The 20384-nt window shown below is 50.5% G+C and overlaps 2 protein-coding genes across 6 annotated transcripts in view; one reads left to right on the forward strand and one right to left on the reverse strand.

The window, feature by feature from the left end:
• The first annotated feature begins 568 nt into the window (after positions 1–568).
• Pik3ip1 (phosphoinositide-3-kinase interacting protein 1) lies at positions 569–13426 on the forward strand. Its single transcript, XM_021178211.2, has 6 exons — positions 569–1336; positions 2199–2315; positions 2391–2510; positions 3468–3671; positions 3764–3842; positions 11996–13426. The coding sequence occupies exons 1-6, from the start codon at positions 1270–1272 to the stop codon at positions 12198–12200; spliced, it is 792 nt and encodes a 263-aa protein (XP_021033870.1). The 5' UTR covers positions 569–1269; the 3' UTR covers positions 12201–13426.
• Positions 12612–20384, reverse strand: part of Limk2 (LIM domain kinase 2) — a 68156-nt gene continuing 60383 nt past the window's right edge. For 3 of the 5 annotated variants that reach the window (XM_021176300.2, XM_021176302.1, XM_021176301.1), the window contains 5 exons: positions 19105–19170; positions 18083–18257; positions 17566–17621; positions 16749–16906; positions 13804–16391 (listed from right to left, as the gene is read on the reverse strand). In XM_021176300.2, the coding sequence (XP_021031959.1) occupies positions 16247–16391; positions 16749–16906; positions 17566–17621; positions 18083–18257; positions 19105–19170 (600 nt within the window). In that variant the 3' untranslated portion in view covers positions 13804–16246. Of the gene's footprint in view, positions 16392–16748; positions 16907–17565; positions 17622–18082; positions 18258–19104; positions 19171–20384 lie in introns of all 5 variants that reach the window. The other 2 variants (XM_021176297.2, XM_021176298.2) reach the window with 2 other exon arrangements.

The raw sequence follows: 20384 nt of genomic DNA on the forward strand, positions 1-20384 counted from the left end.
AAAAAAACAAAACAAAACAAAACAAAACAAAAAAAGCATGTCAGGTGGTTTGGGGAGATGGTTCAGAGATTAGGAGTACTTGCTGCTCTTCAAGAAGAGCTGACCCGAGTTCCATTGCCTACTTCAGCTAACTCCCACGGTTGATAACTGCCTATAACCCCAGTTCTTGAGGCCCTGAAGTTTTCCTGTGGCCTGAGTACAGACACAGATAAACCCACAAATAAAAATAACCCTTTTCCTTTTAAAAGACACATCAGGGTTCAATCACTTCTCATTGTTAGAATCACATTAGCTGTCCACTATGATAAAGTCTATAAAACTTACTTCATAGTGTTAATTTTTCCTCCCTACATTGTAGCAAGATCAAAACAGAGTTTCTATTCTTGGATTTGCCCCAGTCACAAGGTAGTCTTGGCAAACCACCCTGTTCTCTCAGTTTACTGAGGCTGCTTGGGAACTTCAACTGCCAGCCAAATAGAAACTCCAAAAGCCCCAAGTTATGTGGATGTGGTTGAACTGTAGATACCAATTATTGCAACTGGATTTCCTATATACTGCTTGAGGGGAGTTGGAAGGAAGACATTTTATTTCTGGGCTGGTAAAAAGGGTGGACTTTACAATATAGCTAAGCGAATTCAATGTTTGTGTAACATGCATTTTCAGCTAAAGATACCCTTTCTGTGTTCCTACTATATATGGACACCCCAAACCTCAAATGTTAGTAAAGGAATGTGGCTGAACTGGCCCTAGCAAAGTACACTTTAAATATATTGCTTCCAGACAGATAATTCTTAGTTGTGCTGTCTATGTGGTCTTAAATTCTTCCTGCTTCTGCAATCAGCATCCGCTCTTACAACTGTGTAGTGCTTTTGGGGCTCCTAATCCACCCCACTCCACGATGCCTTCCGACACAGTGACTCTGTACTCACACTGATGGAAAAGCCCTGGGCATGCAGTTGTGCAGGTCTCATATGGAGCTGCTGCTAAGCAAAACCTCTCTGCCACTCTCGGCTTGGCTGAGTTCCTCTTGGCTCAGGGTTAGTGATCTGGTAAGGTCTAGGAGGCTTAGGACCCAGGGGGCGCCTTTCAGCTGAAAAACACCTCGGCTGCAGCAAGCTAGCTGGGAAGCTCCCAGTTCTAAAGAGAGGCTGTTTACCAGAAGAGCAGAACAAGGGCCGGCCAGTCTGACTGCAAGGAGACAAAACTGCTGCCAAGGAGACCCCATTTGGACACTGGCTGTTGAGTCACCTGCGAGCCGAAGAGACGAGGATGCTATTGGCTTGGGTACACACATTTCTTCTCAGCAACATGCTTCTGGAAGCCTATGGATCTGGAGGTGAGATTACGTTTTCTCCCCCTTTCTGCAGCAACTTAAATGAAGCAGATCCCCCAAACGTGGTCAGGCCGACAGGGAAGGAAGGTTTTGGCTGCTTTTCTCGTTATCCTACGAAAGCATTCTTCTCTCTCTCCTTCCTTGCTAGAGGCTTGCAGCTCCATCTTTGCCATTAAGAACAAAGACAAGTAGTCACTTTCTCTTTCCCTTTCCTTTCACACGAGTGGATGGAGCTTGGGAATTGTCTCTTCTACTCCCCAGAGTCTTACCCTTTTTAAAGTCCGTTTGCTTAGTGTGGCAGGCGCACAAACCAGCCCCTCTCCAGCCTCCTCCTGTGGCTTTCTGCTGAGGGGGAGTGGGAGCTGAAGAGATGAGGCAGAGTCCCTCAGCTGGGGTCTCTATTGGATCTTTTGCTTCCCTGAATCAAAGGCTTTTGTGGAATTCTCTTGGGAGCTGGTGGTGTCTGTTAAACTAGCAGAAGGTGGCTGTATTCGTAGAGAAGGGAACACCAGTTTATATAACATTGACTTCTCAACACTGGGATGACTTCCATGTCTGACTGCCCAGAACCAAACTCACCATCTCCACAGAAAGACCTTAGGGAGAAAGACCGTCTTGTACCTTCAAAGTGGTCCCAAGTCCAAGAATAACAACCCTTTGCAGTTGTGCAGCGATCTCAAGCTTTTTTAAAAGGAAGGAAGGAAGGAAAGAAAGAAAGGAAAGGAAGGAAGAAGAAAGCTAAGTCTGAGTGTTGTGTGTGGACCAAACGCCGCTAGGGGCGTGACACTCTGAGGTACACAGGGCTTTCTCCCGCGGGGCCAGAGAAACGCACTAAGAGTCTCGGGCGGGTTCCTCTTCCTCATAGGCTGCTTCTGGGACAACGGCCACCTGTACCGGGAGGACCAGCCCTCGCCCGCGCCGGGTCTCCGCTGCCTCAACTGGTTGGCCGCGCAAGGCAGCGGCGAGTCGCTCACCGAGCCCAGTGAGTGTCCCGGGGAGGCGGGCGGGGTTGGTGGGCGGCGGCCGCGGCCCTTGACGCCTCTTCTCCCCACCTCAGGCCCGGGCAACCACAACTACTGCCGGAACCCGGACCAGGACCCGCGCGGACCCTGGTGCTACATCAGCAGCGAGACCGGCGTCCCTGAAAAGCGGCCCTGCGAGGACGTGAGTTGCCCAGGTACTCGCCCTGGGACCACGGGTAGGGGACTCCAGCCCCGTGCGCCGAGCAGCGCAGCGGCGGTTACACCCGCCGCGCACGTGCGGCCGCTCGACGCCCGTCCCGCCCCGTCCCACCCCCGCGCCGTCCGATTGGTCAGAGCTATCTCCAGGCGGCGGAGCTCAAAGCCCATTGGCCGCCGCGGCATTCGGAGTGAGCTCATCCTCTGCGAGCGCTTGTAAACAACGGTGGGAGGCAGCTTGCCTGCCTGTTCCGCCAAGCCAGGCCCCATGCTCACAGTCCCCGGCGAGAAGCTGTGTGGGGGATCTGAGTCACCCAGAAGTTTGACCACCTGCCAAAGGCAATGGGTGTGTTCTGATTTGAATTCAAAGCTTTTAGACTTCAGAAAACTAAAATAGTTCTCTAGTATTAGATGAGGTAGTCAAGGTTAAGCACTTAACACTGGGATTGGCAGGAATCTTGTACGCAGTGTGGATTGTCTTCTCCTGTGAAGACCTGTGCAGGCTCTGGAGAAACCGCGTGGCAATCCCAGCAAGGTGTAGGAAGATTACTAAGATTTGAGCAGACAAGTAGGAGGCCAGAGAGAGGCTATTGTTTCTTGATACCATTTCCTCACATTTGCCTTGTAACATCCCAGCATCCCTGCAGCCCTTTCAGGTCTGATTTTGCCCCTGGGGCAGGGGAGTTGTTTTCCCCCTTTCTGTTTTTGTGATAGGATCTCATTTTGCAGCCGGCTTGTTTGGCTGGCAGGGATTCACAGAGATAGATGTTCCTGCCTGTGTTCCTTAATTCAGGTGTTCACCACCACTCCTGGCCTGGGGCAGGATTTGATACCAGTTTAGGGAAGCATTTTAGGGCAGACCCTTCCCAAAACATCCCCAACAGTCTTGTCAGGTTTGGCTGTAGAATGCACTTAGGACAGCCTTTGATGAGAGCTATTTTTCACCTCACCTCCAGAGACCACTTCCCAAGCACCACCGCCTTCCTCTACCACGGAGCTGGAAGAGAAGTCTGGTGCACCAGGTGACAAAGAGGCACAGGTGTTCCCTCCTGCTAACGCCCTACCAGCCAGGAGTGAGGCAGCCGAGGTGCAGCCAGTGATCGGGATCAGCCAGCTTGTGAGGATGAACTCCAAGGAAAAAAAAGACCTAGGAACTCTGGGTATGGCTACGTGGGATGGGGTTCCTCAGATGATGTCATTGGCTGATTGTCCAGGGTGTGGCTAATGGGACCTGGTGTCCTGTCCTTTGCAGGCTACGTGCTGGGCATTACTATGATGGTGATCATCCTCGCTATTGGAGCTGGCATTATTGTGGGCTACACTTACAAGAGGTGGGTACTTTGTCCTCCTGGATCCCTCGGTATAGGGCTAAGGAAGACATACAAGCAATATCACATCAGCTTCTTGGCGTCTTTCAAAAGGAAGTAAGGCAATGAATCAAAATCAGCTTAATAGTAGCGATTTGGTTTTAGTCACTGCCTGGTGATCTTGGGCCCTCAGGGCAAGGAATCCTCCTGCCTCAACCTCTTGGAGAATGGAATTTCTGAGCCCGTGTCGTCATGCTCTGAAGGAAAAGAGATTCATTTTGTTGAGTTTTAAAATTTTGCTACTAAGATAGGTGTCCTGCTTCATACATACTCTAATCCCAGAACTCAGGAGACTGAGGCAGGAGGTTTACAAGTTTGGAAACTGAGGCTCTGTTTCAAAAAGACAAAAAAAAAAAAAAGTAAAAAAGCAAAACATCTTTAATCTCAGCAGGCAGGAGGCGAGTTACCTCCATTTGTAAGACAGAGACTATGTGTCAAAACATTCCACTGTTGAAAAAGGTCCCTAGCTCCTGGTCTTGAAGTCTCATATTGGGGCTTAAATGTCATCAGTGGGGTGTCTTCTAGTGTAGGGAGAAGAAAATAAATCATTACAGAAGAAAATCCATTTGCTGCTCCTTACAAGATATGAAAGTGTAAGAGACTGCTTGGGAAGCAAGGACAAACTTGCAGCCCCATGGGACAAGTCTGTCCTAATCAGTGACATGAATCAAAACCATTGTTACAACACTGAGTGTTCTCAGACAAAGTCCGGGTATGAGTTCCAGCCCCAAGGACCAGCGATATTTCTCTGCCAGGAGAAGCCTTCCTGAAAGGGAAGTGGTAGAGTGGGCTGCATTGTCCAGCCTTGGGAGCCACATCTAAAATGTGTTGAAGAGCCTCTCAGCCATCACTTTCTAACCCCGAGGCGTTCTTAGAGGTATTGAGTCAGCCACATTGCAGATGGAAAAGGGCAGGCGAGGCATTGCTTCAGCAGTGGCATGTTCTCACCTACTGCTATGCTATGCTCTGACGCTTGGCTTGCCCCAACCTCATTTTCTGTTTGAGACTGGGTCTCATCTACTAGGCTGGCCTTGGAATCTTCATATAGCGAGAACGTGGCCTCGAACTCTTCATTGTGGTTGTTGTTGTTTGATGGTGGTGTTTTGATGGAGAAAGGGTCTCAGTCACCCTGTAACTCTAGCTGTCATGGATCTCTCTAGACAGACCAGTCTGGCATTGGATTCAGAGAAGTGCCTGCCTCTGCCTCCTGGTTGCTAGGATAAAAGTGTTAACTCACCAAGCCTGGCTTCTTGCAGTCTGAATCCTGCTTCCTCCTCATGAGAGCTGAGATTCCAATCGCTCTTATCAGATGAATGGCAGTTCTTTCCAGCTCTCAGATGAGGAAACTTGAGGCAAGAGAGAATAGGTGGTGGAGCAAGCTGCCGTCTATGTGGCCTGCTGGGCAGGCTGCTTCTTGTTACCCATCGGAAGCATTCCTGTGGGGGGAAGGTGTGTGGCTGCTTAGCTTGGGTGCATGGCGCACAGCGAGTGATCCATTAGCAGCAGCTGGTGTGCTTGTCTATAGACTGTGAGTACTTGACTACTTACCTTTTCTGGACCTCAGTTTCTCTCTCAGCTGGGGAGTTAGGGATGGTGACTGCAGCCCTGCTGTTTCTGAAAAGGACACTGGTGCTGTATTGCTTTCTTTTTCTTTTCTTTTCCTTTTGGGTTTTTTGAGACTGGGTTCTCTGTATAGCTCTGGCTGTCCTGGAACTCACTCTGTAGACCAGGCTCAGAAATCCGCCTGCCTCTGCCTCCCGAGTGCTGGGATCATAGGCGTGCGCTGCCACGCCAGGCTGTTGTGTTGCTCTCAATCCCAGCTCTACCATTCGCATGAACAGGTGATTTTACTTTATGGGTTTCTCTGATTTCCTGTGAGTCGGGAACCATGGACCTGTGGGAGCATCCTGACTAAGGGTGTGGTCCTCAGAAGCATCGAAGACTTGCAGGTCCAGCCAGTGACACCCACTTGTTCATTTAGAAACTCTGAAGAAAACCGTATAGTTCCTCTGCCTGTCCAGTCAACTGACCCAGCCTGAGCGCTGAGACTCTCCCATGTTCCTTAGCCTCAGGATAGCGTTTGGCCGCCTTCCCATTTTAGGACAGTTTCCAGACCTTCAGGAGCTTGATCTAGCTGCCCTCAATTCCAAGTTCAGTGGGTGCCCCGTGCAGAAGCCAGGTATTTTTCTTTTAGTTTTACTCTTTTAGGCTGTCATGGGGCTGCCACGTGACCTTGAGTGAACTTTCCGGTATACGGGGTGGGGGTGGAGGAAGGCACTAAGTCACCAGATTCCCTGTCACTAACCTCGGGACCACCCCTTTCCTTAGCAAACAAGCTCTGAGAACAACCTGTACAACAGGAAACCGCATGTGGTCTAGAAACAAGCTCTGAGCTTCCCTCTCTCCACCCAAAGGGAACAGATGGCAGGGCAAGAACTTTACGTTGAGTGTCATTTCAGGCCACCCCTGCTTGGTAGGTATCATGTCTGTTAAATGTTTCCCCTGCACAGACATTTATGTAAGCAGTCGGACAGCATCAGATGCTGCATGCTTCTTGATAAGTCAGGCCCTGCTGTTCGGTGATTATTACTTAGCTCGTCGCCTCCCTTGAAGCTCTGGTCCCAATGAGGAGCTGAGACTTAGAAGAGTTAAAATACATCATGTCCTTGGTACCCAGTCTCGACCACTGTGTGTGTGTGTGTGTGTGTGTGTTTCTTGTTTTGAGATAGGTTCTTGCTCTTTTTGTTGTTGTTGTTTAGGGGTTTTTTTGTTTTGTTTTTTGAGACAGGATTTCTCTGTGTAGCCCTGGCTGTCCTGGAACTCACTCTGTAGACCAGGCTAGTCTCAAACTCAGAGATCCGCCTGTCTCTGCCTCCCAAGTGTTGGGATTAAAGGCATGCACCACCACTGCCCGGCAGGTTCTTACTCTTTAACCCAGGCTGACCTGAAACTGTGTGTGTGTGTGTGTGTGTATGTGTGTATGTGGGGTTTGCCTGCATATATATCAGTGCACCCTGTCCTCAAAAGCCCGGGAAGGCACTGGACCGTCTGGAACTGGAGTTGTGAACCACCATGTGGGTGCTGGGAATCCAGTCTGGTTCCTCTGAAGGAGCAGCCAGTGTTCTTCGGCTGCTGTGCCATCTCTCCAGCCTCGTTTCACTTGCATGTTTGTCCTGCCCTGTGGCCTTCCCAGAGGGCTGTGAGCTGCCATGTGAGGCTGGGAATCAAACCTGGGTCCTCTAACAGAGCAGCAAGTGCTCCTAACTGCTGGCCATCTCTGGAGCAATAGCTAGGAACTCTTGGCCTTTATACCTCGACCTCCTGAGTGCTGGGATTACAGGCCTAAGGTACAGCATGGCTGGCTGGACAGGAAGATATATCTAAATACTGTCAGTTATCTCCAGCACCCTGACAAGACCCAGCAGCCTCATCTAGATTTTAACCACTCGGGGCAGTAGAAGAGAGAGAAAGTTCTCCAACAATGACTTCATTTAGAAACTTAAAACACAACCAACCTAAGCTCTTCTTTCAGCATCCCCTCCAATTGCTGACAGCACATATCAGGGACATTATTCACCTTTTCTGGGACTCAGTTTACTCCCTAGGATGGAGGTGAGCTGGGATTTCTTTAGAGGACACTAGTGCTTGGTTTAAACCCAGTTCTGCTCTTGCTTGGACAGGTAGTTTAACAGCACTCCCTCCCTCTCCTCTCCTCTCCCTCCCTCCCTCCTTCCCTCCCTCTTCTCTCCTCTCCCTCCCTTCCTCCTTCCTCTCTCTCCTCCCTCTCCCCTTCCCTCCTCCTCTCTCCTTCCCTGTCCCTTCCTCTCTCTCATTCCCTTCCTCCCTCTCTTCTCTCCCTTCTTCCCTCCTCTCTCCCCCTTTCATCTCTCTCTCCCTCCCTCCCTCTCCTGTCCTTCCTCCTCTCTCCCTTTCCTCCCTCCCTCCTCTCCCCTCTCTCCCACCCCCACCCCCAGCTTTATCAGAGATAAAGAGATGATAATAGATGGGGCATGGGTATCTTGTGAGGATAGAGTCAGTGTGCACACACTCGGGTATACACTTGTGTGTCTGTACAGTAGCCTCCTACATACATAAAATAAATAAATCTGGAGTGAGAGCACGGCTTTGGGTTTGGAAACAGCCGCAGAGGCCTCTGCTGTTTCCACGCCTAGGGTGGTGTAGGAGGCAGGAGACAGGTACAGCTCTGATTCTTCACCTTCCTTCTCTCTGGCCAGCCCAGCTTGCACACGGGCCCTAGAGCCATTAGTGTGATTCCTGCAAGTCTTCAACTCTGTGATGCCCGGGGCTTGGCTGATGAAGGGAGCTTCCCAGAGTTGGGAAGGGTGGGCAGGCCCCACCGCTTCCTCCTTGGAAAGAATAGCTGAAGGTGGGGGTGGAAGGGAACTCACGTCTGGCTGGGCCTTTGTCCTGGTCACTCAGGCCACGAGGTGCAGCTAGGCGGCGGCTGGGGCTGCTCCCTGTCCCTGCTGAGTGCTGTCTTAGCTCTGCAGGGAGCTCTTAGTCTGATAAAAGGAGGGAAAACAGTAAGGCAACACCACCCCACCCCCATGGGAGAGAAGCTGAACCAGTGAGTAAGCCTTTGTTCTGTCTTGGCTGCCAGACAACAGCCAGACTGTCCCCTGCCCCCACACAGTGGGAGGGGGCTGGGCTGCCTAATGGTCACTTCAGCCTGGCAGCCTCCATCTCCAGGATTCCTAGGTAGGCACGTGGGATGAGGCATGCTTCCAGGCTCCTAGATGGATAAGGCTGATCCATCCAGACTAGTCACAGCGGTTGCTTCCTTCACCCTTGGTTGCTGTTCTAGCCCTCCACTAATACAAACTGTTTTGACTCCTATAGACTTGTGAGTGGTGAAGCCTGCCTTACCAGCTGTTCATCAGGGTACAGACACATGCTTCATAGGGGAGGGAGTGGAGGAAAACCAGGCTTCTGCATGTAATAAATGGGCAGAAGTGAGGGCAGGGCCTGTGTAGTGTGTGGCGTCCATCAAAGGTGCAGTTAAAACGCTGTCTCTCTTCCTGGATGATGCATCACTCCTGGTACCTCGATGGCATTCTGGAAGCGGTGGGTTCCTGGCTTGCTTTCTTCCTCCAGCATTCTTGTAGATTTTGAATTTTAGCCTCTGGTAAAAGATGTTCCTTCCCACACAGGGTTTCTCTGTGTAGCCCTGACTGTCCTGGAACTCATTCTAGATTAGGCTGGCTTTGAACTCACAGAGTTCCTGCCTCTGCCTCCTGGGTGCTGGGATTTAAGGCCTCCACCACGACTTGATTGCATTATTTTTGTGAGTCACTGCTAGCTTGGGGACGAGGATCCCTTACTAAATCAAACCCAGACATTCCAAGTGTTTGCCTACATGAGCCATCTTGAAGAGCATGGCTTTATATTAATTATACAGATAGGTGTTTCCTTCTGTATGGCAGTCAACCACAACTGATGGGTGACTGAGGAGACAAGTGAGGAAATGCTTAATCCAGAAGGCCCTCTCTCTGTGATGAGTGTACCAGGTGGGAGTTGATATCCAGTCAAGATGCTAATGGGAGGCCGGGCAGTGGTGGCGCATGCCTTTAATCCCAGCACTTGGGAGGCAGAGGCAGGCAGATTTCTGAGTTCAAGGCCAGCCTGGTCTACAAAGTGAGTTTCAGGACAGCCAGGGCTACACAGAGAAACCCTGTCTCAGAAAAAAAAAACAAAAACAAAAAAAACCCCAAACAAACAAAAAAGCTAACAGGAAGCACAGGCCAGGCCTGGGCTTGTATGTTGAGAAACTTGGTGCCCCAGGGGCTCCAGGGGGATGAGTTTATCAGCCTCCTGTGACCTTACAATGGGGACTCGGGGATCAGATCATTAAGTCACGTGGGGGAATCACAGACGGTCCAGGGCTCCAGAGATTATCATGCCCAACTCCTTATTTTAAGATGGTGAAATTAAGGCCCAGAGAGGAGGGTATCACTAAGTAAGATGAATAATTCTTGTCTTGGGTGGGTAATAGGAGAGGTCTTTTAAGGGCAATGAGGGTAACATTGCCGAGCGAGTCAGGACTGTGCCAGAGCAAGGCATAACCTAGATCATGCAAGCAGTTGCACTGGCTTGTGCAAGCTGCTTCAAAAGTATTTCACATGTGAAAAAAACGAGGCACAGAGAGCTGTCTTGCCAAGTGTTAAACAGATAGGCTAGACTGGAGCTAGGATACACAGTAGAGGGAATTAGCTAAGAGGGTATTTAAATTGAGGCTCCTGTGAATTTGTCCTCCAGTATTTTTTTTCTTTAACTTTCATCAGCGCCTATCATGTGATGGATGTTGGATACAGATGATCATAGCTATGTCCCTGAGATCTAAACCAGGCCCCTGTGTTTTGATTTAAACAAACAAACAATATTTTATTTCAGTTGCACTGGGCAGGTCTTGGCAAGGCGGGAGCAAGTTCTCATGGAGGGAGAAAGGTTCCTGCTGTACTTGCTGGGGATGAATGGGGTCCATACCACAGGATGAGCAGGGCCATCTTAAAGATGCAGTGATCCTTGTTGCTTAGATGACTTCTTGCTGTTGTTGCTCTCGGAGTCAACATCTCTGTCACATTCTCCAGCACCATGTTGCAGTGGTGGCTGAAGTCCTTCACCTGGCCTGGGAGCTTACTATTGCAACAGATGATGAACACCAGTGTTCTTGAGTGACGGCATGAGCAGAGAGAGAGGGGGGCCTGTGCCGACTGACCTCGTCCTCCCACTTCTGCAGTCATCTGGCTCTTGGGTTTATTGAGATTTGTGGTGGAAGTTTTGCCAGAAGACCACTCCCACCTGCACTGCATTGCTTCAGCCTCTACTCCTGAGGCTTGTGTAGTTTTAATCATCCACTTGGTTCCTGTCACCTTCTGAGAGCAGAGCCCAAGTAGTTGGCTTCAAAGGATGTGCCCTGGGGTCGGTACTGGCTCTGTCGTGCAGTCTACTGGACATAGTGGACGGGCAGGGTTCCCGTGGGAAGGGCCCACATGTGGAGTTAGAAGACCTAGGTTTGAATCCCTGTACCACCATGCCTTAGGGGTTGACTCTGCGTCACAATTTCTCTTAAGAGCAGCCAGAGCCCAATGAACTTGTTAGAGTCTATCCTGTATCCCTTAAATGCTCTGGACTGTTTGTTGTTTTTTAACTTTTTAAAAAAGGTTTATTTCATTTATATGAGTGCATTGTAGCTATCCTCAGACACACCAGAAGAGGGTGTCAGATCCCATTACAGATGGCTGTGAGCCACCATGTGGTTATGGGAATTGACTCAGTCAGTGCTCTTAACTGCTGAGCCATCTCTACACCCCCCGCCCCCTTTTAAAAATAAAATAACTAAATCTTAGGCTGAACAGAGACTGAAGTGAGATCTCCATCTCTCTCTCACTCTCTCTCTCTCACACACACATACACACACACCCCTCAGGCATGCTGTGATTATTCAACATAAGCAGAACAGCACTGCAGCCCAAATGGGTCACAGAGTATCAGGAGACATCAAAGACATTGACAAACTTGAGAGGTTTTTGATAGCCATTTTCATCGTTTGCCCTTGAGTCATTTAATTTCTAGCCTGGGCTCCCACTTTCCAGGACTTCAGGATGAGAAGACAGTCTTTTAAAACAAACAAAAATTTATTCTGTGGAGGAGAGGGTGCATGCCTGCTACTGCAGGTGTAGCGGTCAGAGGGCAACTTGTGAGATATCACCTGTGACCTTATTCTTTGGAACTCAGGCTGTCAGGCTTGGTGCTTGGTGCCTTTTCTTGCTGAGCCATCTCGCCAGCCCAGGAAGGCAGGTCGTGAAGCATTTGGGTCTCTGGGACTCCTGGGCTGAAAACAAAGCCCCGTCTTACTTTGTTTCTTTCTTGTACATTATCCCCACTGAGTCCCATGCAGCAGCCACCCAAGACAGGGCAGCCAGCAGTGGGCAGCGCTGCCTGCGGAGTCGAAGGCTGCCCGATAGGATGGCTAATCAATGTCTTGGTCCTGGGCTGGTTTAGTCCTGACTTGGTCAGGTGACCTGCTCAGGCTGCACAAAGGCTAACTGAGCAAAGCCATGTTAGAAGCTCAACCTGATGCTTTCTTTTCCTGACAGGGGGAAGGACTTGAAAGAGCAACATGAGAAGAAAGCTTGTGAGAGGGAGATGCAGCGAATCACCCTGCCCCTGTCTGCCTTCACAAACCCCACCTGTGAGACCGTGGATGAAAACACCATCATTGTGCACAGCAACCAGACTCCTGCTGACGTGCAGGAGGGCAGCACCCTCCTCACAGGCCAGGCTGGCACCCCTGGGGCCTGAGCCCCTTCAGTGGGCAGGTGCCCATGTAAACACTGGTACAGGACAGGTCACCCTCCTGCAGTTGGGAGGAGCTACATTTTGTGTTGTGGTTAAAACCTTATCCCATTTTTCTTTTGGGGGGGATGTGACTCCCCATGACACAAGAAGAAGCAGGTAGCATTATGAGTGAGGGTGAGGAGGCTGGGTAGGGTCCTATCAACGCTCCTTTTCTATCCCTTGGAGCAGGATTTGCCTGTGGAGAGAGACTGGCACAGTAGCCACAGTGGTGCTGTGGCAAATAAGGGCTTCCACATTGCCTGGGCCAAGGAAAGACTGGGAGCTGGCTAAAGCGCTTCTGTCCTCTATACTGAAGAAGGTGCCTCAGTCTCTGCTTTTCCATTCGTCATCCAGGAACTTGAGTGGCATATACTGTTATTCCTAGTTAAGGTCAAGCATAAAAAAAAAAAAAAAACTATATATATAAATGAAAGAAATATTTAGGATGAAAGTCCCTTCTAACTTCCAAGAACCAGAAATGAATCTGTAAAAAGCTAGAATTCTGGGCTGCAAGTGGGCTCTAGATGGGGACTGCTGGGCATGCCCCAGCTTGCTGGCAGTGATGTGCCTTGACAACTGTGGGGTAGGCCTGGGCCCAAGGGTCTCTTCCTACCTTGTAAGTTTCTGGAAGAATTGCACTGAACCTTCCACGTAGGTGAAGGACCCGCTTCTGCCTTCAGCCTCATGCAGTAGACCTGAGTATCTAGACTGTCTTTTGGGGGCTGGATAGAGGAACCTCTCAATTTTGCACTGATAAGAAAATAGCCAGCCAATTCATGGGAATTACATGCTTGAGAGTCTGGTGACCTGCAGCTGAAAGGTGAGCCTAGAGACTAAACCAGAAGTTAGGTAACAGGGGCATGGTGGGGCTTGCATTGTAGTCCTACCTGGCTTGCAGACAGCTCTATGACTCCTAGGCCAGTTCCTTCCATAGGGTTAAGATTAACCGGTACAAAACAATCACTGAGCCACTGGGAAAGACCTGAAGGGGTTTCCAGAAAGGGCAAAGCAGCTTCCCAGTGTCCTCCTGGCCTTGGCAGTGTCCCCAGCCAGGAGCCCTTCTACTCCCAACACTGGGAGCAGGCTTCACCAGGCTGCTCTCACGAGCCATTTGTTGAGGGGGCCTGGATCTCAGGGTTCCCATGGTGGTGGTGACTGTGGGAAAGAGAACAGTACTACTTCCTACTTTCCTATGAAAGTATTTCTCTGTATGTTTTATATACCTCATTCTGACACCTGTGTATGAACTATGGCAATTTGTTTTGCATTTGACTTATATAAACACAAAACATGATTTTACCTTGCACATTTTTTGTGGTGATGAGGATGTCACTTCCCAGCCACTGGGAGATAGTGGTCACTGAGTTGTTAGAATGTCAAGGTCACCATGACTATCTTAGGCTTGAAGCCCTTCAGTTTCTTTCCAAGGTAGAGCAGGGAAGTTTTAGGATAAACCCTCTCAACAGCCTTTGCTGGGGGTTAGAGACAAAGGGGCAGTTGATAATTCTGCAGCAGCCAAGGGAGAGAAAGGTAGGTTGTGCCTAGGGTTAGAAGGGTTGAGAATGTGCAGGGCTGGTGTCCAAGTTTTAGCAGTTGACCTCAGCAACAGGTTGAGTTGTAGCCCAGCACTGGGAACTTCAGATGCGGTGTTTACTAGGGACTGCATTTTATTCCATTCTTGGTTTCTCTGTGTAACAGCTCAGGCTGGCCTCAGATACACCTGCCTCTGCTGGGTCTAAAGGTGTGAGCCACCAATACTGCCAAACATACATTCTCTTAACCTGAAGTCTTCCACCACAGGATGCTTAGGAGACATTACCTTTACATTTATATACAAAATGACCTCATTTTAGAGCCACAAAGCTATTAGATCTGGCTTTCAGTGCTTTAGCCATAGCTGGCCCAAAATTCACTAGACAGACTTAGGCTGGCCTTGATCTTGGTTCCCCAGCCTCTGTATCTTGCGTGTAGACTTATAAACACACACTTCCACACTTGGCAGAGGCTGTGGGGCTTCTTTTTCTTTCTTTGGTGCCCAGGATCTTACCAAACATTGGCATTATTTGGGCCAGTGGTCTGGTGCAACAGCTCTGGAAGCAGAAGGCCCCTGAGGACTGGGTAAGCAGCCGAGAACCTGATAGCTTTGCGGGCCTAAGATGAGGTCATCAGCTGCTCCTCAGAGGGGCTCCAGTGGATGCATATGATCTCTGAAGGTTTGTTGTCCAGGTGAGGGGATTAAACTTGAGACTGAGAATTCCCTGGTAAGTTATATGAAAGTGGCCAGCAGACCATGTTTCTTTAAAACACTTTAAAATGTGAATTTATGTACCCAAGAGCATGTATGTGTACCATGTATGTGCAGGAGCCCACAGAGGTGAGATGAGGTACAGTACCCCTGGAACTGGAGATACAGATGTTAGAGAGCCACCACATGGGTGCTGGGAACCAAACCCTGGTCAGACAGTGATTATCCATCCTGTCCTCCGTGTTTAAGTCAGGCCCTAAGTCACTTTGGCACTCTCTGTCATCACTATGTTAACTGCTTAATTTATTTAGTCTGCTTCATGGCCTAGCGCGGGCCCCACTCCCACACTTGCTGGGGACAGTGCAAGCATACTCAGTCACAGGACGCTGAACCATGCCCATCGGGAGTTCAGGATTCCCTCTGCAGCAAGTGTGCAAACTCCACACGCAAGTACAGTCTACACAGCAAGTAAAGTGGCCAAAGACTTCCCATCCCATAATTCATTTCGTCTATGTACAAAATATCTCACGTATCACCCCAGAGATAAAAGCTAATAACAGCAACCACTCTTTCTGAATCCCCCACCAGTGCAACCCATCACACGCATTTATAACCAAACCCATTCCCAATTTGTTAAACATGGCGTGAGCTCCCGCTTAGATGACAAACCTTGGTGAGCTAGAGTCCCTGGACACCTGACAGCCAGGGGTGGAAAGTGCTCCCATAGTTGCCCATGCCCATGGCCCTCGAGTGTGGCTCAGGAAGCAAGCTGGACCAGCAACAAAAGAGGTAGAATCTACAAGGCCCAGCTCTGGGTGTTCTTTTCCTATCTCAGTTTCGGGACTCAGCAGCCACCAATGCCTGTCCCACGTTGCTGCCTGGCCCAGACATTCTAGAGGATGTGCAGTAGCTGCCACAAGGGTGCAAAGAAATTGATGGGACCCCCTTCTCTCTGCTTAGACCCAAAGTCTGAGGCAAACCAGGCTGGCATCCAGAACCCATGTACTGTTAGGCAACATGCTGAGTTTTTGACTGAGCCCACCAACCTGGATACGGGGCTTTTAGAGGGCAGGGCCTGTTTCCAGCCCCAGTTTCTTTGGTGTTTTTGTGAGTGACTGCTTGTTGAGACAGGATGCTGAAGTGGAAACTCCCCACGCACTGATGTGGTCCCTGGGCTGTGAGCAGAGACCAGTCCTTTGTTGGATTCTGTAGGTTTTACCACATACTTAAGACTCTTTAAAACCTGCTCCAAAGGGCATCCCAGGATGGATGAGAAATTGCTACTGTCATTTCACATGCTTTGAAGGTTCCCTGTTTCTGTAACTCACTACTACTACTTCAAGTCCTGCACCTTGCTGAGCCAGACTCCAGAGCCCTCAGGCCAGTTCACTCGGTCATCCTGCCCAGCAGGCCCAGATCATGTTGATTAGTGTAAAGCTACAGCCTCCCAGAATCTCAATCCACAGAGGTCTCAAGTAGTCCCGAGTAACAGACTCTTGGTCTAGAATCCAGGCTCTTTTATCCTCTTCACAGCTTTCAGGTGAGTGTTGGATTTACAGATAGAAACTAGGCCCCCAAAACTTGCGGAGAATTTTTTTCCCTGCACCGAAGTGCCTCCTGGGGAGGTAGTAGGGATGGCTTGTTGTGCCTCTAAGCAAGCCGTCAATCCACAGGAAACCTAGGCAGTCCTGCTCACAGCAAGGACAGGGTGCAGAGGGGGCAATGCTGGCTGTGGAATGTCCCCCTGCAGGGGGATGGACCAGGGCTAGGGTGGTGAGTCCCGGGTTAGGCCATACTCCATGCTCACAGTGTGGTCCAGTTCTTCTAGCTCTGCTGGCAGTGGGATGGCCAGCTCCCCCAAGAACAGGGAGAGTGCCTCAAACGAGTCCTCCAGCTTTGAGAATGCCGGTCTGCAGAGAGAAGGGATGAACAACAGACAGATGTGAGCAACCAGAGCTGAGAAATGAACCCATGGCCCCATTCATTCCACACATTCTATTGTGGGTCCACACACCGTGCCCAGATTTTCTTTAAAAACAAAAAACAAAAAACCCCACTGCTCTTCTATCTTGTCCAGCCCCCTTGCTTCTGAGCTGCCCCTGTTCCCTAATGTGGCTGTCAGAGATGTCAGGGGCTTGAGTGGTTTAGCAGTTTACTCTGGAGCTCAAGGATTCAATTGCTCATCTAGGGAAGGGCAGGGGTTGATCTAAAGCAAGCATCTCGGGACTGGAGCGCTGTAAGGTGGGAGAAAGAGGTGAGACACCAACCTGCTCTCAGGCTCTAGTTTGCAGCAGATAGCAGCCAGGGGGAAGAAGGCTGGGGGACAGTCTGTTGGGACAAACTTCTCCCAGAAAAGCTTTACATTGAGGCCAAAGTCCAGTGTGCGGGGCAGGCAATCGGGATCCGCATAAACCTGCCCAATGATCTGCAGGCAAAAAGAGCGATGGTCAGGAAGGACTACAGAGGCCACAGAGAGAGGAGGGAGGGTTGCTCTTATAGACAGATACGCAGGGCGGCAAAACCCCAAGTTAGAGGGGGCAGCCCTGTGCCCCACCTCCCTTCCCATGCTAATCTAGACCTCTCTACACTGAGTCCGGATACTGAGGAGGGCTCGGAAGAGGCCTCCCTGCAGCAGAAGCAATGCTGGTCACTAGAAGCCTCCACGTACCCTACCTGCCCATTTCTATTACAGCTACGTCCTCTACCGGGCCAAGGTTCTGGGCCAAGGCTCTACAAGGGGATGGACTGGGTTTCATTGATGTCTGAAACCCTTTGGCTGCCATCACCTTAATTTTCTATAGATGGCAGATATTCTATTGCAGTCTACTGAAGAAAGCAACTTCGTAAAAAATACTTTAATTATTCTAACCATCGTGTGTCCTCCTGTCCCTTATAATTTTGTAGGAGAAAAGGTTCTCAATGTGTCTCCGTGACTCAGGGCTTTGAGAGATACTGGGCTAGGCTGCAGCCTAACCACTGAGTTTGTGGCAAACTGTTCACTTGTAAGAGAAAAACCCAGATCTCAGGGAGGGAGGGAGGGAGGGAGGGAGGGAGGGCTCCTTGCGTATCTGAGCCCGAGATTACCTCACAGAGAACGATCCCAAAAGAGAAGACATCCACCGTCTCATCGTAGCTCTTGCCTGGGGAAGAGAGGGAAGCAGCTTTCAGGTGGCAGAGCCAAGAACTAGGGCTTCAGCAGCCCCAAAGATGCCCAGGGTGACTTTATGACTGCGTGTCATAAAGAACAACACCCAGGTTCAGGCTCATCTAGACTGACCATGAGCCAGGGTTAGCCAGCATCCACCAGGGGGCACCATACTTCAGTTCTTGATCTGGAGACGGAAGGCTAAGGCTAGAGAACTCGGAACAGCCTGGGCCATTTGGAGACAAAAGATCCCTAGAGCTTACCTGCCACCCAGGATGGCTTGCTGCTTTCCTAGCTGTTATTGAAAGTTTATGAGGCCTAGCCAAGCCTGAAAGTTCATCGGCCTCCCCTGAGTGCCTGTCCCTGTCACGGGCCTCCCCAGCTTACAGCACTTAATTTAAGACATGGCTTCTGTCTTCTCTCTGGCTCTTTTCCCTCCATGGATTTTGAACTTACCATTCAGCATCTCGGGAGCCATCCAGTAGGGGTTTCCCACCACAGTGTAGCGCTTTTTGCGGTCACTCTTGCGTAAGGTGCGTTTCTTGGTGGTGGCCTTCTCTACTGGAGGCCTTTTCCTCTCTTCCACTATAAGCCGTGACAGCCCAAAGTCGGCTACCACCACTGTCTTGTCCTAGTAGGACAAGGGCTAGGTCAGGACCCGGGGGGGGGGGGGGCTTCTCTAACCTGTCCCTGGGGTGTAGGCAAAGGCAAGAGAGGCCACCTTCAAGGGGAGTGAAGTTACACAGCAGAGAAGAGTCACACCAGAAAGTTCTCCTGGGAGGCAGTGGCTGGGCCTTTGTTGGTTTTTTCTTTTCAGTCTGGTATCTGCCCACAGATTCCAAACTGAAGGGGGAGAGCCTCGGGGAAGTGACCCGTAGAGTGCACTTCAGGTGACTTAGGATTTCTTGTCTATCTTCAGCCCTTTGTCTTGTTCCTAACAAGGACTTGTAGTTGCCAGAACAGGTTCAGAGAAAAGGTCAGGCAAAGGCAGTAAGGGAAAGGGAGGAGCTATGGGGCAGTGGCGTGAAGAGGGACGACTGGAGAGGGAAGCTGGCAGGAGACGCAACGCTGGAACAACTGTAACTGAGGGCTGTCTGAGGAACCCTGGCCCCATGCTACCTATGTGGATCAAAGACCCTGCAGCCCGTCCGCGTTGTAAAGTGGGATCAGCAAACTGTTTTAGGGGCCTGTTCCAAGGCAAGAGCTCTTCACAGACAAGGAATTCAGCCCCTATCCACACCCAGACTCCTGCCTGCCAGACAGGCGAGCTAATCCCTTCTAATAATAATCACCTCAAGGTTGCTCCTGGGGAGGTGAAATTGTTCCTGCATGTGTGTGTCTGAGAGCTTCCATAAGATGGGGATGGCAAAAGGCACTTGATTTAGCATAAAGCCCAAAATAGATCCTATAGATGGCGTGTCTGGTCTGAAGCCAGAGGGATAGCCCCAGGCATCTCAGGCCAGCACAGTGGGACGTACCAATTTGATGAGACAGTTGTGTGAGTTCAGGTCCCGGTGGATGATGCACATGGAGTGTAAATAGGCCTGTAACAGAAGCAGGAGCCATGGAGCCTCTTGGCCCAGGCCACGCCCATTCTGCTGCCCCTCCCCCAGCCCCAGCTACTCCTGTCTTCTAGGCCAAGCCTGTTTAGCTTCCCATCCCCATCCCCAAGCCACACTTGTGTCCTAACATCAACAGAAAACTGCCAGTTCCTGCCCAGGTTTTCCCACTGTCTCCACCTCTACTGGCCTCTGAGTCCCCCATCCTTGAGGCAATCTAAAGTGAGCACTCAAACACACTGCTCCCCCTGCCCCCTCCAGAGTCTGGCTTCAGCCCCTTTGGGGAAGCAATGACCTCCTGACTCACCTCCCCTGAGACATCCTCCTCCTCTGTCTGTACTTCAGCCCCTCCCTCTTCCTGTGCAGCCATTTCTAAACTATTTTTACTAGACATTCCCGAGTCACTCTTTTTTTTGTTTTGTTTTGTTTTTTTTGAGACAGGGTTTCTCTGTGTAGCCTTGGCTGTCCTGGAACTCACTCTGTAGACCAGGCTGGCCTCGAACTCAGAAATCCGCCTGCCTCTGCCTCCCGAGTGCCGGGACTCACTCTTAGGAGCTCATTTCTCAGTCTTTCCTTTCCCTGTAGATGGGGAAGGCGACACTGCCCTCTTCCTAGCCCCCTGTACTACTTCACTGTTCCTGGGCCCACAGAGTTTTTCCCATAGCTGTAACCCAGCCTGGCTGCCTGCCAACCCCTCCTCAAAGGCTGTCATACCTCCCCCATGTACCCTCTTTCCTGAGACCCCTGTGTGTTGATTCTGTTCCAGCCCCCACAGGGCCATCCCTTTGCAGAGCCATCTTCTCCTGTGCTGGCCATCGCTGCCTGCACAGCTCTGGCTCGCCTTCTGTTTACAGAGCTGGGTGACTGCTGGCAAACTCCTGGCAAGCCCAGGACCCAGCCCTTCCTCTTCTTCCTCACTTCTTGACTGTGAACAGAGGTCACGCCTGGGTGCAGCCCCTCCCTCGGCACAGTGCCTGCTGTGTGGAGCAGTCACTTCCCTAGTTGTGAGGATGGCTAGACTCGTGCCCACAATGCACCCAATAGGAACTTTAGTCTACTACTGGCTCATTCTTCAGCATTCACGTAAACATGTCCCCCTTCCCACCTCACCTAGAACACATGTCCCCCTTCCCGCCTCACCTAGAACACATGTCCCCCTTCCCGCCTCACCTAGAACACATGTCCCCCTTCCCGCCTCA

This window comes from Mus caroli, chromosome 11, assembly GCF_900094665.2.
Source record: "Mus caroli chromosome 11, CAROLI_EIJ_v1.1, whole genome shotgun sequence".
Lineage (NCBI taxonomy): Eukaryota > Metazoa > Chordata > Mammalia > Rodentia > Muridae > Mus > Mus caroli.

Excerpts from the sequence above, each read along its gene's own strand:
- Pik3ip1 (XM_021178211.2), top strand. The coding sequence starts at position 1,270 with ATGCTATTGGCTTGGGTACACACATTTCTTCTCAGCAACATGCTTCTG. Across the intron at positions 1,337-2,198 it reads GGAAGCCTATGGATCTGGAG|GCTGCTTCTGGGACAACGGC; the intron begins GTGAGATTACGT and ends TCTTCCTCATAG. Across the intron at positions 2,511-3,467 it reads CGAGGACGTGAGTTGCCCAG|AGACCACTTCCCAAGCACCA; the intron begins GTACTCGCCCTG and ends CCTCACCTCCAG.